The following is a 27109-nucleotide window of genomic DNA, read 5'->3' on the forward strand; positions in this document are numbered from 1 at the left end:
GGAAACAATGCTGTCTTTGGCATGTGACACTTTATTTGTGGTAACTTGTCAGTCCTAGACTATGTCAAGTGGTACCTCCAAGTTCAGAATGGCTTAATTGAGGAAAAATGAGCTTTTTCCTTTGTTGGAAGGCAGGAACTTAAATATTTAGCATTAATAATGAAGATTTAAAAAATAAAAACATTGTATCATGAAAGATAGTATGAAAATCCTGCAGAAACTGATGTGCGGACCTATGCAATTTTGTGAATGTTTACAACTTAAGGGGTAACTTCTCAGTCCAGCAGTGCATTGAGTATGCAAGCTGGAATCAAATGACAAATTATAATTGTACAGCAATAATACCCGCCACTTTAAGGCCAGATGTTTTTTATCTATCTCCTATTTATCTATTTTCAGAGGTATGTTTGGTATCTTCCATAAGCCCGCACACAGTCTGCAAGGTACATTTGAGAGGGCAGGCTTGTGGCTTTCATTGAAATGAGCTGTGCAGCAGCCTCACTCGGGGATTTTCTGCTGAGTATCCTGCTAGTCAAGGGCTCAGACACCTGCAGGAAAATGCAAGTCAGTCCTACTGATTCACACTTGCAGGTGAATTCAGTTAGCTCCTGGATGTCTGTAAACAGGCTTGGAGACAAGTGATGAAAGCAGTGTAATGTGGTAGCATGATCAAACAGCATAGATGGGATAACTGACATTCTTTGTAAAATTAAGACTTGGAAAGAAAAATACAGGTGTAGTTGAGTTGCTAAAAGAAACCTACAGCTTCTTAACGGACTGTTTGCATTTCGTTCACCCACTATGAAATCTACTGTGACGTGTGGAAACTCTGACTCAGAGACCCTTACTGAACTTGGCACCACTAATGGATGGATTATCAGCTGGGGCTTTCTGATGTTTCTGATGGTGACTTTTACCTTCTGAAACCCAAGATCACAACCACTTTTCACTCCCACTCTATGTGTGCCTGGAGAGGATGTCAGGAAGGAGATGAGGCACTGGGAAACTGTTCCCCTTGAAGCCTGCCTTTCCCCCGAGTGAAATTTGGGCTGGTCGCACGCTGTCTACTCAAGTTTACAGACTGTGCGTGCGTGCATGCATTACCACCCCAATAGGCTCTGTCACTGTGGGATCTGTTGTTATTGTGGTGCCGCACTTTGCTCGTGTTTACAACCTTGTTAATGTTTCAGCTGCTGACAAGGGTTACTTCTCTGCTAATGCATGTGCTAATGCTAATTCATAAAGGTGCTGTGCCTTTGCTTCCTAAGGAGAACAGTCCCCTTCTGGTATTTTTGCTCTGCACAGGTAATGCAGCTGTATGACGTCTGGGGAGCTGCGTAGCTGTTCTGCAACATATTCTCTATACCTGTGTGTCTGATGCTGCAGTGTGATGTGACAAGGGGAATAAGGGTGGGGGAGGTTACAGAGGCTATAAAAGCTGTTGGCGATGGTTGAACCCTGCTGGTATACTTCAAAGGCAACCATGTTGTCCTTTCAGTGGGGCCACCACAGTCAGAGAGGTGCAGATCCTTCCCCATTTGGCTGAGAGATGACTTCTGTGGTTACCAGACCTCTAAAAAGGAGCCTTAAGTTTTAAATCAGAGTATACTTTCATTTTAATTCTAAAGGAAGAATGCTCACTGTTGTCACACCTGTCATCTTTTTTGTGCCTTTTATTTCTCCACTGAGTAAGTGGAAATACAGTGAATAACCTCAGTTCTGTCTCTTTCTTAAAGAGATACATTCCTATGCTCTCTGTTTTAAGGCAATGATCTAAATGTATGAAGTGGCCTGCATATATTTTTCTGGTGTTGACACATATCAAGATGACCAAATTCAACACATTGTGTTTGGGCCCAGCTGTTTCCTTTTCTTAAAGACAGATCAGACACCCAGAATCCATCGGCATCTAATTTAAATTGTTGGCAGATACGTAGCAGACTGTATATCCCTCGTGAAAGTGCTTCATTTGAATTATCCATGGACAGTTTGAATCCATGGATAATTAAATGCACTGTACATAATTAATTTCTAATTGAAATTTTATTAGCTTTGCTGCATTCAACAATTTGTGGGAGCTGCCAGCAGATGGCTCCTTAACCCTTCTAATACCGCACAAAGCCAGCAGTCGCCTGCGCTGGAAACAGCTCTCTGATCGTCACGGAGGCTTGATTTGCTCTTCAGGAAAATCATTATGAAAAAAAGCCTTCCTGTCCCACAGCATATCACCATTCATCAAAGATCAAACAGCATTTTTGAAAGCCTTGGGTTAAACTTTTCAAACTTGAGAGCCAGAGTTTAACAGTTATATTGCTGCACTTGAAAATACAGAAACATGATTTCTTGCATGGGACGTGTGCACAAGTCTCCTCCAAACTTGAAGGCTTTGATGGAATTTAAAAGGCCCAGGACTATGATTTTCTGGAAGATCAATTTGTTGCCGAAAACTACTCAGTCCTCTGTAGTTCATATTCACACAAATGCTCCAAAGCAGCTAAAGCAGCAAGATGCTGAAACCTGTGATCAGACCTTATCTGTGGGAACCTCATCAGGCAAATATTCTAGTGCTACAGTGATGATGCCAGTGCATTCTGGTTTGTTAAACAGCAAATAACTATAAATTCTGTCTTCCAACAGCATTTCATTTTTTTTTGACACTAGAATAACACAGCGTAAAGCGGCTTTGTCACAAAAATAACACTATATTTGAGCACTGGTGATATTTAACAATTCAAGGGTCTAGGCTTCTAGCAGGCTGAACTACACCAAGAGAAACAAATTGCTCTGGGATACCTGAAAGAAAGGCTGACTGTACTGTTCCCAAATTTCAACTGTAATGGAAGAGTTTTGTGTGGCATGGAAATGCTAAATACATAGAGACTTCTGTCAATGTACTAGGGCAAACTGTACCTGGTTCTTCAGACTGCCAGAAGAATTACCTCTCTGAAGGGTCAATACACCAATGATTATGAATACATGAACCTGATTCAGTGGGGAAAAAATTAATGACAGACTTCAAAATTATGTTGCCTCTAAATGCTGGGATTATATCACTTAATCTTAAACTCTATCGTATTCCTTTTTTGGTATAACACTTTTATAGTCACCTTTGACTATAAAACCAAATAGCCTGATAACGGAGTCCTCTAACAGTGATGGTGTTAAAATACTTCTGCAGCTTGCTGCTCTGTAAAGCTCCTCATTCAGTGCAGACAGCTGCACAGCACACACTGAACTGTTGATACACACATATGACTTCTCTGCTGGTATTTCCTCCTGGCCACCTTTATCCCAACCTTTTAGCCTGGTCAGTGTTGCACTAATAACATTTTTCCATGTGTGGCTTTTCATACAATGTGCTTTCTGTGTGCTGCTGTGGCGCTGGTAAAGGACCGGAGAGGGCTTGTCCCACTCTGGTAGTGATTAACCTGATGGCTGCCTTATGGTTGCTAATGGAAGGCCAGCACTTGTCACTTTTATTGCCTTGGAGTTAAGCCTTAGGGAACTACCTGCATTTTTGCACCTCTGTGTCACAGAGTCATGCCTTCCACCTTCTCTCCTTGATCCTTTCTGGATTTGCTTTTGTTTCTACGCATCCTTCATTATCCTTCTTTGCATCTTCTATATAAGCTGTGGTGCTGCTACACTGTTTTGTGCCTTAATGGGAACACAGGAGAGCCAAGCCATTGGTTGGTACAAGCTGGCAGACAGCTCCATTGAGTTCAAGCTGGCTCAATACATGGAAAATGTGGCTTAATTGGTATATTCCAGCATGTTCTGGTTCATGCTTGAAGGATGAGTTTTCTTTTGGGGACTACTGGGAAGTGCTTCTATATTAGAGACAGATCTTCTCTTTTCATTCCAAAGCAGAGCTGACCTGGCAGGCTTTGCTGTGTCTTTTTGGAGAACCCAAGTGGTCAGGCTTGGTGTTTGTAGCTTCTTTCAATAGTGTTCTTATTCAACATTAATGTTTCTTACATTTCCTTTGAATAGGCAGATTGAAATGTCGGTGTTTTCCTGTTCTGGTATGAGAAGTCATTTCCTCTGTATGACATTTAAAATGCCTGCTTTGAGTAATACACAAGTCTCGCTTTTGGATCAGGGCTGGTATGTCTCTTGCAAGTCTCCTCCCTGAAATAAGGCAGGGGGAAGAATTTGGGTCTTGCATCTGAAACAAATTAAAGTTTCATTTTTTCCAATGCTCTTCACTTGTTTAGGGTGTCTCCCACGAAACAATTGCCAGCAGCCAACACTCAGTTATGGACGGAAAGTTTCCTAATGGTCATTTTATGCTCTCCAGTTTCCTTTCATTACAGAAACTCCGTTGTTTGCAGATGTGATAGGTAATCGAAAGTGCAAAGTGACTTCACCTTTATCACAGAGCACCATTAATTCTTATTTACTAAATCCTGGTGTTTAATGAGGGTTACATGGATCATAAGATAACAGAAAAAGAACATGTTTCCTGTCATTCACTTACAACTGTGAGTGGAAAGTCTGTATTCTGCTTGACTAACTCTCTATAAAGAAAGCTTGCTTGACGACAGCCACAGTTGCTGTTTGCAAAAAGACCATGACCAGAAGTGTCTGATTATGGAGACATGGTGAATCTTTCAGTGATGATCTGCATGAAACACACTTTCACAAGGTGTACTATGGTGTGTCACTATACTGAGAGCTGTGAATATTAACTACTACATGTCAGATGCAAGATACCATTTGCTTTCATGGCTTGTCTGCTATATGTGCCACTGTGTATTGTAGTCTTACAATAATCCACATATGTTTACACCAGACTCTTTTACCATGGTAAAAAATAAACTATTTTTTTGGCAAATACCAGTGTTCAGCTTCCTCTTGTGAAGGAACTTGTTTTCAGTATGTGTTGCCCCTGTGTTTGCTTCAGCCTGGGTAGCAGTAGATTCCTTCAAATCAGGATATAAAAGATTCCTTCTCCTTTGATTCCTTGTGAAACTGTTTCCCTAACATATAAATAATTTCCCTTGCTGCAACTTGTGTCCCTTGCTTCTTGTCCTATTGCTGTGCACCTCTGGGAAAAGTCTGGCTCTTCTCTGTATTTTCTCATGAAGCCTCTGAAAACAGCACTTAGACTTCATCTTGCTCCAGCCTTCTCTTAGGCTGAAACAACTGGATTTGTTGTTCAGCTTACCTCATGCACTCCAGCCCCCTTATCTTCACGGCTCTCCACTGGACCTGCTTGTTTGTCAATGTCTGTATTGTAACAGGGTAGCCCAATACTGGACAGAGTGTCCAGCTGTGGTCTCATAAGTGCCAAATAGTGGAGAATAATTAATTGCTTTAAGAGGTTAGCTATGCTCTTGCTGATATGGCCAGTATTTGGACGACTTTTTGCTGCATGGACACACTGTTGACTAGTGTTCAACTTGCTGTCCTTAAGAACCCCCAGTCCTTTCCTGCAAAGCTGCTTTCTCGTTGGTGGGCTACAGCATGGACCTCTTTTGTTGCATGGAGTTACTCCATCCCAGGTGCAGGACTGTGACACTGGATGGGAGCATTGTATGTTGTAAAGAAGCAGCCAACTGATGGCAGGGCGAATGGGAGTGCATGTTTGTGGCAGGGACTTAAAGACTTCCCAGAGACAGGGAAAATGACACATCTGGCATTGTTAAGACCAAAAAAAAGAGGGATTGTAGAGGTGAGAGCCTGTGTGGATGGAGGATTGTTTCCATTCCTTACAGAATCTGAGTTGAAATCATCAGCAGATTGGACTCAGCCATGAGGAAAGAAGGTGGCAGGGAGAAGTGAAACAACAAAAGGAATTAGGAATGAAAATCGAACATAGTTGATTGGAGTGATGCTAAGACAGTCTGGTGCTCTGTCAATACGAGTTTGCAGAGAAATGAGCATGCAGATGATGTATCCCTTGGAAATAGGTACTCTGTACTGTCTGTTCTGTTGTTAAAGGAGCAGAGTTTGAAGCAGTACTGCTGTTGCAGTTGGAACAAATCACCTTTTGATAAGCAAGTGCCTGCACAGCCCTTATTCCAAGTCCGTGTGATTGATTGTGAGCAACTTCCATCCTGGTAACTGATGGAGGTTCACTGAAGTGTCATTGCTTCTTTCGTAAGAGCTACAGTAGAGAAGTAAACTTGGACCACTCCCCATAATTTTGGGGGAGGTATTGGATAAGGTTTGTTTTTAAGTAATGTGGAAAAATGTAAGGTTTTTATATACCCATATCTAGACTTATGTACATATATACATAATGTGTGTATATATACTTACACGTCTAGTGTGTATAGATACGTACACATTTTATGTGTGTTTCAGTTATTGTATATATGTTATATATGCATGTACACATAAAAAACCTTAATATCTTCAGCTGGAACCTTCTATAGGAGTAAAAAGGCTGCCCTCCTTTCTCCTGTGTTTAAAGGCCTCGTGCTCTAGCAGGGACTAAATGATGGAAAGGATGGTGTGTGCGCTGTGCCTGCAGCCAGACATGTGCTTTGCTATTGATGAGGGCAGAGAAACTAAGTGGAGAAGGGTGAAATGTGCAGAGGAGAGGGAGTATTAGCTCAGTCTAATGGCACTAGCTTGTGTCAGGGAGTGCTAGACCCAGTGTTAGTGTTACGGCATCAAAGGTGCCTGATCACAGCACCGTTGCTTTTCCTTAGGCACTGCTCTGACCAGCAAGAAATGGGGTCCTTGGGGATTGCTTTGCTTTTAACTGTGAAACCTGTCTTTTCTGGGGATGGAGCCACCTGTCGCAAAATCTGCTATAACATTGGATTTAATAAAATACATCTGATAAATCCCAGGGAAGGCCAGTTTGAATTCAGTCTTTTAGTAGGCCTCTGGCACTGGAAAAAATACTGTATTTGGCTTTTTCTAGTGTATGTGCTGTGTTTTTTCTTTCTAAGAGTATTTTGTCTGGAAATGTTTACCAGCTTCCTTCCTTAGCAGAAATGCTGAGGACTTAAAATGTGGAAGAAATCCTGCCAGGATAGTGTCGTTTTCCTAAAGAGGATTTGGGATATGTTCTTCACAGTTCATATGCCTTCTTTCATTTCCAGACTTCTCATACATTTCTGTTAATGTAATCCTGAAGTAGGATTCCCTCTTTTGAAAAGCTTGCTGATAGGTAAACAGAGAGCAGTACAGGGGAGAGTTGGTTTACAGCAACAGTCCCAGAGAGGAAATTTTTGACCACCCCCAGTCTAGTATTTGATTAAATGCTGCATGGCAAGCATTCCTGACTGATGTGCATATAAACAGAGAACAGAATTTTCTTTATCTATGATGCTTTCCATATTCAAGGTAACACAAAGCTTGCACAAATGTTAATGTGAAAAATATGGCTACTATGAGTGATTTCTCAAAGGGCATTAAATCCCCTACAGCGGTGCACACACACTGGCTGTCAACAAGTGGTTTTGAAAACTTGAAAGCAGGGAGGGAATTTCAAATTGGGGTGGCAGTCCTTTGGGCCTTGGGCAGCTTTGCCCTCGTATGACTGGTGCGTGTGCTCCTTGGTATGGAGGAACTACAATTCAATTCCCTAGTTGTTCCACAAAAGATGTGAACAACTGAACAAACTTTGCAGAGAAGTACACAAAACACAGTACCTTGAGAATCATGTGAAGCATCATTTGCAGGCCATTCTTGCCTGGATATTTCCCAGCAATGTTGGAAGCAGATAAATCAAAGAGGTTGGCTCCTGTTTCTGTGCAGATGGCATGGACCAGCATTTTCTTTCCAACACCAGCGGGTCCAGCTAGTAACAAGGCTTTCACCACAGGAGCCTTCTCATGGACTGTTTGGGAACCTGTAAAAAGTCATAAGGCAGTATTACTGCTTTCATTTGAGTCTGCCATAAAGGTAATGGAATGATTCTTCCTTTTTTTCTTCATGGTAAATAAATTATAATGTGATTTCATTGTTTCCTTAATATGGCATAAGTGCTCTTGAGTTCAATTCTGTATAACTAAAGCTGTGGCTGTGGCACATTTGAGTTAACATCCCTGTTTGTAGCAAAACTCAACCTCCCTTATTTGCACCTCCTGATGGGCAAACTTCAGCCCTACAGCTATGTGAGCTAAGAGACATGTAAGTCATTGGTAAACTTTTGAGGACGGACACAAGATAAGAGCACTGAAATGGAACTGCTGCTGGTGGCTATGTGTACAGACAAGCCTGGTGCTCTGCACGGGGATGCTTGCCTTCAGTTACACAGCAGCTGTAAACTCCCTCAGCTGTCAGGCAGAGGTAGAGTTAGAGATGTACCTGTGGCTTTAACCTTTGCATTTGTTGTCAGAGCAGGTCCTCACTTTCTGCAATAGGACAAGGGAGTAGTAGACTCATGTTGCACCTAGGACTAGGAGAATTCCTTCCTCCTGCTGTCTGGAATGATACTTTCCAGCTTCCCCATCTTTAAAGAAAACAAACTAATGGGACTATCTGTTGGAGCTGTGTTTGTCAGTGATTTTGAAACCAGATGTTACCATGTGTTTTATTTTCTTTCCTTTAACTTCTGCCTGCACTTCCCTTTTTGGGTAATTTTTCCTCTTAAATGTTATTGCTGTTCACTGAGCATTGGAGACTCTGACTGTTGTCACTTAGGCTAGCTCTGCTCCAAAATCCTTCACTGCTGATATCCCCTCTACATGCGCCTGCTGAGTGTGGTGTTAGTTCATGTGCAGAGGAGCCAATGTTATTCCCCAGTCTGGAACATGGCAGATGCATGTTGCAGAGCAGGCATAACATAACTGCTAGGAGAAGGTGGATCCTTTTCTGTTACCTTCTTTTTATTTGGGTGAGTAAATGCAAATGCCAGGGTTGCTATGCTGCACTTGCTCTGCCAGCAGCGATGACTGCTCAGCACTTCTAAATCTGTCTCTATGGCTGCTCCAGGTAAATTCATTATGGGCTGTATGAAATATCCTTCATCACCTGAGAAAGCCTGGCAGAAATGCCTGTGTTGTGAAAACAGAACCACAGAGAGAGATTTAGGTGGTTGATGGTGATAGAACTTGTTTTCCCTGCAGGTCTGTTGCTGTATGAATTAAGTGAAGCTCCAGAGATGGAAGTAACAGGAAATGTCAAATGCTTTATCCATACCCACTGGTAGTCCAGTAACATCATTGCCTTGATGCCTAAAAACAGCCTGTGCCAGTAGTGGTGGTTGTTATAAAGTCAGATTTGAAAATCTGTGTAAGCATCCACTACGTCTGAAGGTCTTTGAGACTGGTCAGGCTCATCAGACTACGGGACTAGAGGAGGAAACTGGCCTCAAAGGTGATGGGCTGTGGAGGGAGCTATGGCTTAGCCTGGAAAAGTTCTCCAGGTTAAGGGGGACAGCTTGGTTCCCCAAGAATGGTATTTAAAACCAAATCCAATCAGGCTGCCTATCTGTGTCCTAATGGTGTAACGTCCCAAATAAATGACAGTGAACTGAGTGCTAAGATGAATGCCATTATTTCAGCACTGTGCAGGATATAGTGAAGTTGTCAGCCGCCCAGGCTTTATTAATATTTGGTCGTTCCATACCAATCTATTACTATTACACATAGATTTATTATGAGGGGAGCAGCAGACTCCTCTGTGGTTAAAGATGAAGTATATCTTCTACTATTATTTCTCCTTTCAGCTGCTTATAATTTTCTCGGTGCCATTTAGCTGGAGCTTTCCTTGCTGTCAGGTGACTACTTTGAGAAAAACTTTCACTTCTACACATAGACGATTATGTAATGATTAACTAGTTCTGAGACCAATGAAATAAAATGTCATCCATAACATATCACCCAAAAGGTGAAACCATTCCTGTGCTTTTTCTGGCTTATGCAAGATCTTTCTTTTCTTTCTCTCCTTTTTTGTTTTGTTTTTCTCAGAGGCATTTTTCAAACTGCTATTGCAAATATATTCAGTTTGTTTAAATAGTCCAGGGTCTCTTCTCCCTGGATTGCATTTTTAGCCAAATGTATAAACAGCAGAAAATGTATGGATTCTCTTTCCTCTTGCCTTGGGGGCGTCTTGGGGCTTGATTTCAGTAGATTAGGTAGTGTTAAAACGTGACCCTGGAGGAGTTACATGTGAAATACCACATTGCAGTCAGTGCAGAACAGGGACAAGTGCTGAGCTCTCTCAGCTGATTGTGGTCAAACTTGCAGCCAAACCCTGAGGGTTTACCACAAACCAGCTGAGAGTGTTTTAAATGGGAAGACCCTATCTAGATTGGAGGCAGGGGTGCTGCTAGCATCCCTTTTCTTAACCTGACTCTTCAAATTGAGCTGTAGGGCAGAACGAGCACTCTTCTCTTCCCGAAACCCAGATGAAGCAGACTTGTGCACTGTTGTCCTGAGCTTTCTCCAACACATCGAGCCTGCTTTGGGGCTTTTAGGGTGAGCCAGGAAATGCCCGAGGAGAGCCACAGAGTGTGTGCGTACAGAAAAGCCTGAGCACTGGTCTTTCTGGAAGGCACGCAAAGGGGAGGGAAAAGCAGAAGCTCTGTGTCATCTCTGCTCTATCTGCCAGAATGGGAGGCAGGGAGATGTCAGCTATTTTGCCCTATAAAGGGGATGAGTGGACAAGGAAACAGGCTGGGGGAGGATATGCCTAGTTAAAAATCTCCCTGAAATCCAATCAAGAATGGAACAGGATGCAAGTGAAGTATGAGTAGAAACCCCTGAGACAGGCACTTCTTGCAATCTTTAGCATTTGGCTTAATACTGTTCCCAAGTAAAATATGGGATAGATTTTATATTAAAAGCAAACAACCTGATCCAGCAAAGCCTTGTTAGATATTGGCTAAGTCTGGCATTAAAATGGCAAGGGCATTTAAAAAAAGTTCTCTCTGATGTACAAAATGTATTCAGACTAATTCCTTAAATGATTGCATTGTTTAGTACTGAGTAACATTAGCCAGCTTGTAAAAGGTAAATTGCAACCTTAGCCCTTCTCTTAACTTGATTAATTTTGATCGCTGGAGCTTGTTTTAGCTATTATCTTTCCCAAGTGATTTCCTTTTATGTGCTGCCATTCACAAACTGTTAACATGCAAACAGAGATGGTAGGGAAATGCAATACCTGACAATAGCATGTGCAAGCTCCTGTATGCGCTATTAAAATGATGTGATCTTCACTCAGAAGGCTTAATTGAAAAACAATTATACTGCAAAATGCTTTAGATTACGATTAATCAAGCACTGTCAAAGCCAGTAAAAATGCATGTTACTGACAGGAAGCAAAGCCATTGTATTCTGCCCTGTAGTAATTTTTGCTGTGCTCTTACCTAATGGCAATATTCCATACAGTGCTATTAGCTGTCTGACATCTGCGAGAGAGGGCATTGGCTCTATATCTACCTGACGAAGTGTGGTCCCCAGATAGCTGTACTCGCCTGTAGGGAGGAAGCATGGTCTTAATAAATGTGACAGTGCATTGTTATAAAATGCATAACTCAAGCAATGAAAAACTACCACAGAATACCAATACAACATGCTCTCAGCAAACCCAGTACCGTCAAGGGAGAGGGACTCAAACAGGGCAATATTGTTGTGGAATGCGGCCCTGAGAAATTTGAAAGGTGCACTGCAAAGGAAAATGAAGTTAAACACACCATGGACTTTCCCTTCCAGATTGTAGAAGGCGTTCAGCAGAGCAGTCCGTCTTGAGTAACCTTTTAAAGAAACTTTGTGGAGAAGAATCATTAGTAGCACCATAAATCACACTGCTGGCAAAGGATTTCTAGATTTGCGATTTTGCAGGGCTGGAATCCCAGTGAACCACGCTCTATCAAAAGGATTTCAAAAAGGGGGAAAAGACATTTTAACAAGTGTTTCCCCTGGCTGCATCACATCTCACCTTCTCACTATGTTGGACATTTAAGCGTGTCACCTAATTTGGTGGGGCTCCTTGCTTTGCAGTTCATCTTTTTTGTTCAAAAAACCCTCCACAAAACAACCCAAGAAAACTAAAAGTCCCAGACATGAACTGAAACGATCTAATCTTGCCTCAGCTCTTGTTACAGAGCCATAATCACATTGCTTGCCCTGTCAAAGCCCATATACAAGACGTATTAGAGAACAAAGATGCAGAAGGATGGGCCACAGCAAGAAAACTAGTTGTGAGAATGTAGTTGGTAATTTTTTAGCATAAAATACATGTTGTTATGGTGAATATTATTGAAAAATAATAGTATATTATGTTTTATTGGAGATAAAAAGGGAGAGCACTAGAGCTCTCTGGAGCAGAGGTAAATTAGCAATGGTTAAGAGAAAAAGTGGAGTTATAATCTGGGGGCAAAAAGACAGGCAAGCCCTGGTGCAACTGCCCCCTCCCCTCTGAAGAATAAAATTCATTTCAGGTTTTATCTTTTATTTAAGGAGAAATCAAAAAAACTGGATAGAAATTAATCTTCACAGATTTAATTAGAAGGCATCAAAGGGTTTAATTGCAACTGAACATAAATCACAGTGGATATTCTCTGACTAATTTAGATAAGGTCACCAAGAAAATTAGTTCAGTGATGTCAGTTTGTCATAGAGGGGGGACATTTTGGTGCCTTTACTCGCTGTGTAGCACAATTCCACTCTTTGTCCTTTTGCCAGGAATTGGGAGTGAGTGACCTTCCTTAGACTTCAGCCCTGTAACGGTGCAGTAGAAGACTTATTGTTCTGCAGGCTTTGACTGCTTAGAACCTTAAAGGGGGACGTTTTTTTAAAAGAAAAGTTAGGTCCAAATCGTAGGGCAATTTTAAATGCTTTCTGTGTCTTTTTCTTTTAGCTCAAGAAGCATGACTGAGTTTTGAGTGGGGAAAAACTGGCTGTAACAGTCTGAGCCACCTCCTTGCTGCTCGGTCTGCATGGGCCAGCAGCTGTGCTGGAACACGTGGGAGTACTTGGCATAGGTGTAGGCAGCCACGTGAATATCACTAGACTCCACACTTTTGCGCCTAACATCTTTTGCTGCTGGGAAGTGAGTATTTCTTGTGCAATTTGGAGCAGCCCTTGTGTTGCTCTGCTGCAGAGGAGCCAAAGCTTCAAACCTCAGGGTCAAGGGAAGATGGCCCAAAGCAATCTCAGTCTGCTTCCAAGTTGGATGTTACCAGCTGTTAATTATTATCCACTGGCTAAGGTGTGCTTTAAAAACACCTGTGGTAGGGAATGTTTGTGGGACAAAAGTGACCTTGATGGTACTGGTTGGGTGAATGAAGGAATAAGGAAAATTTTCCAATATTTTACTTTGTGATTTTTAATGAGCCTAAAATGGATGGCATACTTGTTAATTCAGGCTTTAACAGAGTGGGCAAAGATTCTAAAGGCGGTAATTGGTGCTTCTAAGAGTTTATATAAACATAGCATTTAAAGGTGATGTACGAGAATCCAGCTTTTCTGTCTCAGATACATATTGCACTAACAGCCAGTGGCATTGTGGCTTCTGGATGTCTGTAAGTTCAGATAATGGTGGCATTTGAAACAACTGAATTTTGGGGTTTTTTTTGCTGCTAAAGTTGCTGTGACTTTACTGTACATCACCAAATGCTTTTGGAGATGGCGTCAGACCCCTGTGCAGCCTGCAAGTAGGGTTTTTTTTCTCTGTGTAGAGCATGGGCAAGCATGTCTGCAGCTGCAGGTAAGAGAAACTGGGCAAGATGACTATGAAATGCAGAATTAGGCAGAGCCACATCTTACTCAAATCAAGGGCCAGATATGCCTTGAAGTGTTGCTCAAAGTTCAGGGGCTGTCAGGGAGGTGGAGGTAAGGGGGTGAGTCTTCTCTGCTGAATGAACAAATGCTGAAGGTATGATTTTTGCTGTTTGCGAAATATTCTGGATGGATTATGACCTCTAGTCTGATAGACTTGCACTGTCTTGCCCATGCCTGGCCAGTGCTCCTTAAAGGATGTCCTGGTTCCATCTCAGAGTGGCTTGTGACATCCAAAACCATTCAAGGCTTCCAGGTGTTAGTGCTTGGGGCTAAGCACCAGCTCTACAAACAGGTCCTGGTTTCAGCAGCAGAAGTGAAAGGTACTAAGCATCCTGCAGAAACAGACTTGATTTGCATGCGTGGCTTTAGATATTATACTTTCAGGACTTTCCGACTTTAATTACTCTTTAACTCATTCTTGACTGGAAATAAGGGTCAGTGAACATTGAAGGGCTGGAGGTTTGGTGAGACTAAAAACCGTATTAGCTGTAAAATGTGTACTTTACCAACATAATCGGAGAGATTCACAGTCTTGGCTTTTATGAGTAATCCTTCTTCTACTAGTTCTCTGTACAGAGAATCGATGGTCCTATGGGCAAGAGACATCACTCAGAAATTCTAGGGAACTGTAAGTAAAAGTTTAGTCCTTCAATAACTGAACTAGCTTCAGAGTTATTTATGCTTCCTCAGCTGTATAAATGTATTTTGTAGCTCAGAAGTAAAGGTGATTAGTGCCATCAATATGAAATCAATAAGTACAGTTTTCTGCATTACGGCAAGGAATCTCTTTTATTACCTCACGAACCGCATGGCTCCCTCTCACACTAGTTCCATTAGCCATTTCCAGGTGATGCAAGATCAGTTTTGACTTGTGTAATAGACTCATTCATTAATATCAATTACTGGGAAATTATTTTTAAATTATATAGTAATAGCAATCCTAACACTACTATACCTATTCACTTCACTCTCCAATTAGTAGTAATTCATTAATTCTTCCCGGAATTCATTCTGTTTGCAATAGACAGCCTCATCTTGTCAGGAACATGCTGGGAATGACTCAGTTGGAGCAATCGGTGGTCCATCTACTGCAGTGTTAGGGTGATGCTGGCCAAAGGAGGATGGGGGAAAAACACAGTGGAAACTGTGGCATAACTTCTCCAGTGGAACGGTTTCTTCCTATCTCCATTAGTGGCTGGAAATAGCTCCCCATAATTGAGGATTTAACATGCTTACACTTGTATCCAGTTTTCTATTGGTGTGGATATTCTCCTTAGTCTCTCGTTTGGAGTTCTACCTAAATATTAATTTCAATTACATATTTGGCACTGGGTTCTACAGATTGATACTGTTTCAAGAATTACATAAAATGAATAAGCCTGTTAGAAATTCTTCTTATATTGTTAGTGTAAACAATATTGATTTGAACTTTTCTAGGTCTTTCACTGTTTGTGCACTTTTCACTTCCTTTCCCTTCAATATCTGAGGTTTTTTGTCTCTGTCACTTATCTTAATTGGGACATTCTGGTATTGCTACAATAAAAATATTTAATAGTAACTCTCAGCTGGCTAATAAAACCATATATATGATTTGAGACCTGCAGTCTTTTTCCATTTCAGCTGGGAAGTTTTATGTTTATGCAGTGTTAGTGGCACAATTAACATAGGAGTAGTAATAAAGAAATACAGAATTTAACGCACCTTCAACGACGTTGATTTTGCCACTCCGACTCTTGCTTGCATTTTCAGTGTTTTTATGTTGGAGTACGCACCATAAAACAAGCAGAAGGTAGAATGGGACTAAACTGACAGTTCTCTTGGGAGTGTGACTTCTACTTTTCCTGTCTTATTTTTACTGTGCAAGCTTAATGATGCATGCCCTGAGTCTCCTCCAAGTAAGCATGATGTGATCAGTCTCTGTTGACGAAAGCCCCCTGTGCTCCCTCCGCCATGTCAAAAATGAGATGAACCTGAGCTTCCCTTGGTTATTTCTGAAATACTTCCTCCTTCCCTGCTCAGCAGGGAAGAGCAAAGCATTAGAGCCAAAATGCCACATAAACACTGATTAAAAGCCAGCTACTAAAAAGCTTGTGTTCTTAAGTGGCTGTACATTGTATTAAGTTTGTTTATAAGAAGCAGGCATGTGCGAGAGTAATTTTAAAAGCCCAGAATACATGCATACTTGTTCAACTTTGGCACTGTTCTTGTAAGAGAGGTCATGCTCTGTTATAATCCACGACAAGTTTATTTTAAATATTTGCTTGGAGAGCTTTTTTTAAATTTATTTTAAAGCAGGTAAAGACATCATTGACTGATTGTGTAGTGCTAGCACCCAAATGATCTGGTCCAGGTCTTGCTGTGCATATCCTGTATGAATGGATTTGTGGGGTGAATCCCATGTGCTTCCTCCTGCAGCGATCGATTTGTGTGTGTCTTCATGCTGTTTTCCAGCCCTGCTCTTTTAGGAGCTGGGTCTGCTCCTGCCCTGCACTGCTGCTGGGTCAACAGGTCCCAGTGGTGATACTTCTACTTAGGTGTCTGTACTACACGTACAGATGAAAAATGGCTGGATTATCAGTGAATGCATCATGAGCTCACTGAAAATGTAATGTCAAAAGAAGAAATCTTCTCAAATCCTCCAGATAAAATAATGGTACTTAAAAGGGCAAGGATACACAAATTGCCAGATCTGCCAGAACTCTTATTGATAAATAAGACTGATTTAATGACGTGTACATTTTATCTAAGATGTGAAGGGTGATTTATGAGGTACAGGGGCCTGTCTGCAGCGTCCTTTGTCAGGCTTTAGCTGGGATGGAAAATCTGACAGTCAACAAAACTGCCAGGTGCTTCTGCACCTGCAGAGAGGATGGCAAACAGGGACAATACCCTGCCTAAATGTTACATGTGCTTAGCTCTGCATACCGGAATTAACCTGACTGAAGTTGATGGAGACTGGCTCTGGTGGTGTGTTGCTGCAGAACGGATATTTTAATTTGTATGCATTGTTGAAGATGGGGGAAAAAAAAGGTCTGTGCTGTGTACAATTAAAGCAGTGTTTTGTTGCCCTGTCATTTGTGGTGCTGTGAAGCCATCGGTTGGGGAGGGGCAGCGGGAAGGTTGTAGTGTTCACTGAGAATGCAAAAAAGGTTTTAGCTAAAGTGCATGTGCGTCAAGTTTGTGAGAGATTTTTTTTTTTTATGATCTAGGCTTTTTATGGATTTTTATAGCTGTTAATAAAGAGGTTTTATTTATTGTAGGTCTCTCAATGCTGGTTAGCGTAGCAATGTTGAGATGCTCCTTGTGTAATTAAAAACTAAAAGGGCTGACAGCATATCTAACGCAAAGAGGATGCAGTCTCATAGTCTGAATCTCAAGTAAACAGGTCCTCTCTTTACCTGTCAGGAGTTAGATCTTCCTCCATCTCGGGTATCTTTTTCCTCATGGTCGTCTTTTTTTTCTGAGGACCACAAAACCAAGCTGGAATTAGTGACATTACCACATACATATTTTTTATATATATTTTTTTGAATGTGCTGAAGCAAAGTGAGGGCCAGAAGAGCAAATGTTTCAGTGTTTGAATGTGGGCTTTGCTACTGAAGGAATCCAAAGGAAAAAAATTATATCTTGAGGGAAGGAACTCATGTCCCCATTTATAAAAGCACAGGAGATGTTCCCATTAATAAATGCCTCATCAAGGTGTGGGAGAGGTGAAGCCCCCTAGGCTGAGGAGCTGTGTCCAACCTACAAATCTCATGCAGATCCTGCAACAGCTGACCTTGAACTGGACTCTGCATGAAGTAACCTGGTGCCTGTTGGTTCCTTCTAGAATATAGCTGCTCGGGGATCTTGTATACCTCACCTGCATCCACCACCTCCCCTATGAGTGCCCAGAGCATCGTACTTCGAAGCAATCAGTCCTGCTCTTTCCAGTAGAGATTGCATACAAAAGAATCCCAGGGTCATTTGCCCCAAGAGAAAACTTCTCTCCTTCCGTTTTGGAGCACGACTCTGTGGTTGAGTGGAAACCAACCTTTCTGAGCCTCTGGCTAGCCTCCTATCCATAGATACCCTTTCTGCCTTTTCTTTCCTAATGCCTCGGGGAAGAAGCTTGAAGAGGTCAGAAAAACATGACCCGCTTTTCTCTTGGTATTTTCACCACAATTTCACGATGGGAAGATTTTATGACTTGTGTGACTAGTTTCTTTAGGTACTGAAAAAAAAAATGGAAAAAATAAATTAAAAATATGAGAACAAGTAATGTTAAGCCCCTCCATTTACAGCTCACAAGCCATAAATATGGTTAGGGATAATTAGGAGTGGAGAGGCATCATTAATCCATGTTAGTGCCCACCACTGTTGTCCATACTTAAGTCCTGCAAAGCACTTCAGAATTAGTTCAGTGGAACTATTTACACAGTGACATTTATGCACCATGGGACTTCTTCAATCCTTGAATTTAGGCATGTGCTTAAATGCTTAGTTGATCAAGACAGCTTATTCTTTCCATAAGTTTATGTTTGTTTCCCTGGGAATACAGTCATTTACTTTATTTTTTTTAACAGTGAATACTTACGCAGAGCTCTACAGGTTCTGTTGTTGAGTAAAAAAAACAACCAAACACCCCCCCCCCCATCCAATTAGCTAGAAAATGCTGGGTTTTTCCAAGAATGGATCAGCAATATTCAGAAATACATAAATACATCAATTTTAGTCAGTCACGATAGTCACAAATAGACAGTCACAATCTAAACAACCTATGGTTCAATCACCTGTTAGTGTTTACAATGCAACAAAGATAATCTAGATGAAAACATAAATTAAACCCAGAAGTCTATATGGATATGCTATCTGGGAAAAGGTGATGTTTTACAATCTTGGATTAGAACAATGCAAACAACTCTGTTTCTGCAGAACTACACCTCAGGTTTCTTAACATAAATAGGCTTGGCAGCAAATAGCCTTTAGAATGTGCTAGTGGGGTTTTGTTTTAAAGAAAAAGAATGGGAAGAACAAAGCATATGCCATGCTGTTTTAACAACTGAGGAAATATTGCCACTGTCAGCAGTTTTTCTTGTGTTCCTCCAGCTTTCTCTCTTTAACCTTTTTTTCCAACAAGCTGGAAGTTACATATCATGGGGTCTGACTGGGAAGAAAAGCTCATTTCTACCTATGTAAAGACACTAAGCATATGTTGAATTTATTGGCCAACTGGTATTGTCCCCAAGGCAGCTTCACCAATAAAATAACTCAAGAGCAAACCAAAAATGAACTATGCAGGGGAAAAATGTGTTTTCCTAATTAACATTAGCATTTATGGGAAATTTGGCAAACACTGAGATGCGATAAGGGGAAATATGAATTGTAGACAATGGCTTTCCTCCAAAATGTCTTACTGGGAACTACTTTTATTTAGAAAATGATAATGTTTAATGAATGTGAACACACTCATAATTTATAATGGAAATCTCTTTCTTTCTATCTCTGAAATGTCAGTCTAGCTTCTGTTTAGCCATCCATTTACTTGGATATTTTCTGCTTTGATAAGTCACATGTAGTGAACTGCATTAGTTATTAGTTGGCAGATGACAGGAGACTGTCTTCTGTGCTCAGTGTGGTATCTTGTCTTACTGTGTGGGCTCATGAAAATGGTTTGAGCAGCTCAGAGGTTGCTACAAGCAAACACAGACCTGATTTGAGCACAGATTCCAGTGTAGAGTGTCTCTGGCACCAGAAAGGAGAGGATATCACTGGGGGAACTGTTCCATGTTGGAACTGCAAGATCTGTGTCACCCCTTTGGCTGTGATCATACAAATCCTGCTGCCACTATCTGTCTGCAGCTACTGCCACCAAGTACATGGAAAAATAACAACAGTAAAGTATTCCTGTAGTTTAAGGGAAATGACATATAAGCATGCAGTATAAGCAGCAGTATACGAAGTGTTTGAGTAGGTTGCTTGGATGATGTGTGATGCTTGAATGGGAGGCTGAGCAAGCGCAGATTTGCACCAGGGTTGAGAATTCTCTTCTGGCAATGCCAAGATATAGAGAGCAGCTTCTGATATTTGTACTGAAAAAGTCCTTAGACAAAGATGTTCCCACTGATTATTAAGCTCTTGCTATATGAGGGGCTCTGATCTGTAATCCCTGTTGGATTTAGCTATGTCATCCACAGAAGTTACAGCCCCCACGGCTGGCTGAGAGCTCTGCATGCTAATCTCCACCAGCTACAGAAAATCTAACAGGGATTGTGAATCACTGTCCTCAAACCCCGCCTTTTCTCAATTCTGACCCAGCCTGCCTTCTGGCCTTGCTCACTATGGCTTTGCTCTTATCAAGTCTTCCGACTGATGTCAATATTTTTGTCACGGCCATTGCTATACTTTACCTCTTGTGGTTTTCTTTGTTTCTGCCTGGCTGCATTAAAAAGGGATATCCAAAGCTGCACTGAGATGCTAGCAAGGCCTATTTCAGAAGCAACTTTTACACACTTAAGATCCCATGTCCCCTCTTTCTGTTTCTTCTGAATTCTGGCCATGCCTTTGTGTATGTGGGGGTGTGTTCACTTGCAATGGGTTGCCTTACCTACAGTTGGATCGGAAACAAATCCTTGGGGAAGCAGCGCAGGAAAAGCAGCACAATGGGCCTGATAAAAAGCACTCTGATAAGTACTCAGATGTAACTTCCAGGTCAGTAACTGTAGAGAACCGATCTGCCAACTCTTATGTTGGGTAGAAAGTCAGTTTAAAGAAGCCAGGTCTGTGGTGGTTTGCTTGGCTGCAGATTCCCAAGAGAAATACCCTTGGCTGCTCAGCCTGTTGGGTACATGGCATCCGTCTAGAAGAAACATTTGTAAAGCTGGTGGGTTGTCTTGAGCCACCCAAATCAGAAGCTTGGGCTGTCAGCAGAAAGGGGTGGACTCAGAACAACAGCATTTCACTCAAAAGTTTGTGCTGGCACAAGAATGCCACCAACTTTTTAGAAATCAAATACTTTGGAAAATGCTAGCCCTTTCTCTTTCACTTCAGGTGCTTTATAACAGGCTTCTCTAGGCTGGGTGAGGACTTAGGCCTGCTGACGTCTCTTTGCTAGCCTTCCTAGACATCAATGCCATATCCCTCACTAGGAAGCAATTTCCATTCAAATCTTTCCGCAGTCTGTTTTCACACAAGTGCTTACAATCCCGGCTTGCTGATCCATGGCTGGGCAGATGACAAGCTGCCACTGTGCATAGTGAAGAAAAAGGCAATTTACAGCAAAGCTGAACAACACTCCTTTGTTTCTGTTGTATCCTCATCCCCCCCTCCTGTGACAGTCATCAGATCGGGAGCTATCTGGAGCAATGAGAATCCAGCACAGTGTGTCTCTTAACAAGGGCACTTGTACTCTATACCAATGCTGGACCATAAGGACAAATAATAGTGGGACAGTCTGTGGGGTGAGATGCTTCCAACATGAATAGAGGCACAGGATATGTCCCTCAAATGATAGCAGTGTGGCTTGTTGCATATTAGGTGCAATCTAATTAGTTTAAATATTTCCAGACAAGCCGAATGGTCTGGAGACCCATTTGTAATGTGAAAAGCAATTTGCCCTTCCACCCAAAATAATTCTTCCACAAAGGTGGCAAATGGGCTTTTTATCTCGGGGGCAGTAAGAGTAATTCTTGATTAGGGTTAAGTGTCAGCTTTTAGTATTAAGTGGTATTTGAAGGTTTGGGAGCCCAGTGATAAAGTTCAGCCTAGAAAGTACAGTGCATGGAAATAAAGGAGTGGCCTATGCATACACCTGGAGCTGTTAAATTTTGTTTATCTAAGACCTGAAACATCTGAAACACTCACTGGGAGGGAGCAATTAGCTTCCTAATGCTTTCCCTTCAGAGTCCAATTCTAAAATATCCTTGCTGAATTTCCCTCAAAAGGGACTTCCAAACAGGGTTTCAAACTCAAATTATTTCCTGTGGATCAGTCAGATTTTTACTTTTTTTTTTTTAAATATAGACTTGTCAGAGGTTTTTTTTTTAAGTTGTAAACTACTTATCTCAAGGTGTGCTTGAAAAGGCTGAAGACAGCTATGCTGTACACCCTGTACTATCTATCCTGTACTAGTTCTACTAGTCTTAGTGCAAAGGGCGGGTGGGGAGAAGTTTTACATTGTGCTGCAGATGTGTTCATGCCCACAATGAGAATCCAAACCCACTGTTATTGCACATTCCATAGTTGGGGGAGAGACACATGGGACCTAGGATGTGGTAACACATACCTCAAAAAACTAGAGGATTTCTTGATGAATAATAAATCAACAAGCTGCTTCCAAAGCTTTCTGGCTCATATTATTCTTGTTATATAGGCCACATTTTCATAAAGCAGATCTGAAGTCTGTGTGCTCAGGTATGCACACACCGTATTGGTTTATGGACTGAGATATTTATGCAAACACTAAATAGAAAAAGCCTTTGCCAATGCCAATTGGAATTTCAAATAGTTTTGCACAGGGAAAATGTGTTTTGACTAAAACTGGATATCTCCTTCCATTTCCCACCCCTAAAATAGAACTCTGTTGTGGGTGTTGTGGGTGTGGGTTTTTTGGTGGTGTTTTTTTTTTTTTTTTTTTTTACCAGATAATTTCTTTAGGGAACTTGTATTACTTAATTAGTACTTCTTTCCCCTCTTCCCCCCCCACCCCCCTTCTCTCAAGCTACCGGCACAACTTAGGAAAACAAAAGTTAAATAACCTCCCTCCACCCAAAATCATTCCAATGCTATATATTGAAGGGGGAAAAGCAAACAACCACTAACATAAAGCTTTCTAATTCCAGTGTGACACTTTGAAGCAGTTCTTACCAGCTGATCTAAATGGATCTGCCCCTGACAGCTCTGGGAAGATTGTTCTAATATTTTGTCTGTATATCTTAAGCCTCCCTATTTCTGAAACAGATTTAGCAATCCAATTGGTATCAGTTTTCAGAATCACTCCAGTCTTGCATTATTAAACTGCCCTTGCACGTTTGTCAGGTGGAAGAGTGTTTTTAAAGGTAATTTGAGTAGAAGTACAGCAACAGCAAGTATTTGCATGCTAAAAGGATTATAGACATGAAATACAACATGAGATTAGGGCTGGGTATTTTCCCTGAGAATTTAAGTGGATCTGCTGATTGAATGGTAGAGTCTGTAAGCTTTGAGTCATTTTGCACTGACGTGATCTATACTTTAAATGCTTGGGTAAGGAATTCGGGGAGCCATGAGCTGTGGAACTCTGCATATGGTAATGTTGTGAAACTAGATGTGAACATGATGTGTGCTGTGTTTCAGTGGATAACACACATTAAAAATACTGTATGTCTTTAACCTGTTTTATATGCTTAAATAAATTTGGCTTAATTGCAAGTTCCCAAACCCTTCAACAGTAAGTAGTAACATAATTAGTGTGCATCTGGCTGTATGTGATCTATGTGTTAGAGATAAATGAAAGGTTACGCCAAAATATTCAAAGTGAATTTTTCTGGTGTACAGTTTTGAAACACATTAACCAGTCCTGATTTAGGAGGAAAACAGCCAGCAGCTGGAAAACTTACTGGCACCCAGATCCATGCCTTCCTTGGAAGGCTGTATTAATTTGAACCTATCTTGAATAGAGAGGGATTGCTTGGATTTTTCTGTTTGATTGGATCAGAGGATTTCAGAAGGGTGGTATCCCTCTTGAAAATCTGATCTTTCTTGTAATGATTTATCTCTGGAATAGTTTAACTTGTCCCAAGCAATATTTATAAAGGTTAAGGAGTAACAATAGCCAAAGGAAAAGGCCCTGAAAAAAGCCACAGGTGAATAGATTTTTTTTTTTTTTTAAATGCTTCTGACACGAGAGTCAGTGAATGTTTAGGGTGGACATTTTCATATTGGTATCTGTGAGACTAGGGTTTGCACTGAATACCACTGTATCTGGGCAGAAAACTAAGATTTACCCTGAATTCTCCCAACTTGCTGCTCTTACCTTTTCACTTTTTCTTCCTTTTTTCCGTTTGTCACTCTTCTCTCCATCCACAGCCAGTTTGAGATTCTCCAGTTTCTGTTGCATCAATTCATCAACCTATCCAGACAAACACAGTTGAATCTAAGTCTTCTGCCACCACACTTCAGATAAATGTTCAGCTAAACAAGGGTTAAAGCAAAGAACAGATAGTAGAGACTCTGGAAGGAGGTAAGGTCTATGCCAGGGCCAATTCTTACAGCTGTAGAGAAATATACACAGGCAATGCACGTTATTAGTGTCCTCTTACTATTGTAAGCACACCTGCACTCTGATCTCTTCCTCCACTTCTTCCCGTTTCTCCTCTTTGATCAGCTCCGGGTCATGATCCTGGAGAAAATCCCATCCCTCATCTCTGTTCTGCCAAACAGCTGTTATCCAAAAGAAAGAAAAAAGGGGAAAAAAAGTTACAGAAGCCATTGGTTTCTCCAATTGCTTCTGGAGGCGAAAAATAGGTAGTTGTAGGCAGCCTTTATTAAATTATTATCTGTATGAAAGTGGCAGGCTCTATGGACCCTTACCAAGTTCAGAGCCCTGTTGTGCTGGATCTGTAAATCTTGAGGTTAACTTCTTTTTTTGCCTCAGGCTGTAAATTGGTATCAGATTTCAGGAGGATAATGGGATATTGAGGTTGTCATTTTCTGGTTGTAAAGCTGAATGCCTGGAGTGGTGTTTACCATCAAGAGCAGGTAGTACAGTATCAGCCAAACCATATTGTGCCTGATGTTGGCATTCTTTTTCTCTCTGCTTTAACAGCACCTTGCTTAAATCTTTACTGTGAAGAAGTCAAACATGACTCCTGTCCTTAGGAATGTGTTCTCTATGCATGTCTCTTGGCTGGCATAATGAAGGCTTGGGGACCAAAGGAAGATGTTTAGTTTAAACCAGGAAATTTCCTTGTTCTCTCCTGCTCATTTATCTAATGCTAAGTTAAAGCTGCTGTAACCTTGTGAGTTAGCCTTTGTAGTAATTAGAATGAGGCTGAAATATGGGCCAGGAGCACTGGAATAGGCATAAAAGCCTGCTCTGAGCACATGGAAATGGGACTGAGAGGACAATGAGTCTGACAGCAATAACCTGCATCAAACCCACAAGTGACATACGGCCACAAAGAGTTTTAACTCTATCTGGGGAGTTTTAAGCTTGATGCAGTAACTGAGAAGCAGCCAAAGTCTTTTCCAAAAAAAGACAGGGCCCACCTGATACAGCTCCTTTATTTCTTAGTGTTGTGCAAAGGATAAGTAATAAGGAGACATAACTCCAGGAACAAAGCAAGCTTGTGCAAACTGATTAAAAAAACAACCAAACAAAACAAAAAACAAACAACAACACACACCCACACCCCCCGCCCAGCCCAAAACAACCAAAGCCCCTCCTCCCTCAACATACCATCCTGTTTACGATAAAGTAGGTAATGATCCTGAGGTGCATTTGTTTGTTTTTGTTGAAGCAAACTGCAATTTGCTCTTTAGAAATAAAACTAAATGAAGTCTGGCAAGTTCAGCATGTATCTGAATTCTCTACTATTAGCAAAAGCTACCTTTTTTAATGGAAACACCTCTCTTCTTTCTACAGTTTTTGAGCTAATTTGAAGGAAGACCATTCATATCTTGCATTTTCTTGCATTTCAAGCTGTGATAGTACCTTTATAAATGACAGCTAATCTCCAGCAGTATGTGCTAATTCAACTTCCAGATGATTTAAAGTGACAGCTTTCCACTTTAAGACATAGGGTCCTTTATGAATCTGTTTTGTACAGGGTACTCTTTTCTGCACCCACTGCCATTTCTAAGGCACTGTAAATTCAGGACGATTTTCACAGTACCCACAGGACATCATTCAAGTTTTAGTCCAGTTAATATAATACTGGCTGCTATTTCCATCCCCTACGAATTTCCAGAGTCCAATTACGTGCAGAGTATTTGTGGCTTTAAACATAGGGAATAGTTTTTGCAGGTGAGTAGTCTTAATTTCATAACTGAAAATGGTAGAGATGGGGAAGGACAGTGCATTTTTTGGTAATGAGGAAAGAAACTCAAAGGTATAGACATTAATTTCTTTAAATTACTTGCAGGTCATCCAATGGCCTGACAGATGTCATGTAATATTTCAAGAGGGAAAGCTGATTTGCCCTAGTTAAAAGGTACGTCCTCCAGGGTTACCAGCCTGGTATTTCAGCCTTGGGGAAAGGGGATGTTACCATGGGAGTTATGTGAATTTTTAAATGCTTTCCTGACTGGGTCAACAGGTTGCAAGTGCTATGTTTTCACAGGAGTACCAGGTTTTAGAGATTTATCTTTTCATACAGGGATCCATAGATTTCTATTCCGTTTTCATAATTGTTTATTGTCATTTTGTAAATTGATTAGTGGTTAATATCCACTGCAGGCAAACCAGTGACAGTCCCCACAGATTAGGCAGCTGCCTCTGATATCACCTGGCAACGAATTTTCTGAGTGCTATATTAGCCACTAGGTTAGAGGTCCGTAATTTTAGAAAAGAGATCAATAACTCATAGGTGTTAGATGTTATGTTGTTCTTTTATAGATCAACAAAATGTTTCAAAGTTATTTTTAAAGTAAGGTCAGGAGGCTAAGGATGTTATGTTTTCACTGGCTGGTCAAAAGAGCCTGGTATTTTGTTACAGACAGGGTCATCCAGCTATGGGAGATATTTTTGTGTGTGTGTACATGCAGTGCAATTTATATCACCTCTTCTAAAATAGTGCATGCTTATCTTTGGATTATTTTATATGCATACCTCTCTAGCTCAGGACTCAAAAGACAACCCAGTCTACTAATGTCCATCTCAGCAGTATTAGTTTTCACTCTGCCAACTAGTAGGTAATTCCAGTATCCCTGAATTTCAGAGAACAGCTTGTGACTAAAATATATTTCCATTGTATCTGAAGCATGAAGCTTTTCTTAAAATGTCTACTTTCAACCTCCTGGCAAAAAGACTTGAATCTTTTGACGCCTGGTTAAAAATACATAACATCATCACACAAAGTTTGCAGGATGGGGTATTTGGGTTTAATTCAAATATCCCCTGCAACACCAAGCAAGTCAAATGCCGACTGTTCATCTGTATTATGGGGGAAATAGCACACTGCTGCCTTACAGCACAGGGTACTGCAAAAATAAAACTCAGGAAGATGGAGGTAATGATTCATACTGCTTACATTTGCTTCACATAAGCTCTCGCTATTCCAATGTAAAAGCAGATGTCACACAGAAACCGGCTGTTTCCAACAACAGTACATAAAGTAAGTGTTTTAGACAGAGCTTAGTAAATGTAGTTTAGCAACTAGCAAAACTGCCAAATACAGTTTTAGGAGAATAAAAATCCTAATGAATTCCAGTGAAGTTTAGGTAGTAGTTCTAGCTTGGGG

General features: G+C 41.1%; 1 protein-coding gene across 1 annotated transcript in view; it reads right to left on the bottom strand.

The window, feature by feature from the left end:
- Window positions 1–27109, bottom strand: part of IQCA1 (IQ motif containing with AAA domain 1) — a 104253-nt gene that overhangs the window by 15467 nt on the left and 61677 nt on the right. Inside the window, exons 9-14 of the mRNA XM_009887584.1 lie at window positions 23983–24089; window positions 23683–23778; window positions 17090–17151; window positions 14198–14280; window positions 11276–11383; window positions 7614–7813 (exon numbers count right to left, since the gene is read on the bottom strand). Of these exons, the coding sequence (XP_009885886.1) occupies window positions 7614–7813; window positions 11276–11383; window positions 14198–14280; window positions 17090–17151; window positions 23683–23778; window positions 23983–24089 (656 nt within the window). The remainder of the gene's footprint in view (window positions 1–7613; window positions 7814–11275; window positions 11384–14197; window positions 14281–17089; window positions 17152–23682; window positions 23779–23982; window positions 24090–27109) is intronic.

This window comes from Charadrius vociferus, unplaced genomic scaffold (genome assembly GCF_000708025.1).
Source record: "Charadrius vociferus isolate BGI_N301 unplaced genomic scaffold, ASM70802v2 scaffold136, whole genome shotgun sequence".
In the NCBI taxonomy this organism is placed as follows: domain Eukaryota; kingdom Metazoa; phylum Chordata; class Aves; order Charadriiformes; family Charadriidae; genus Charadrius; species Charadrius vociferus.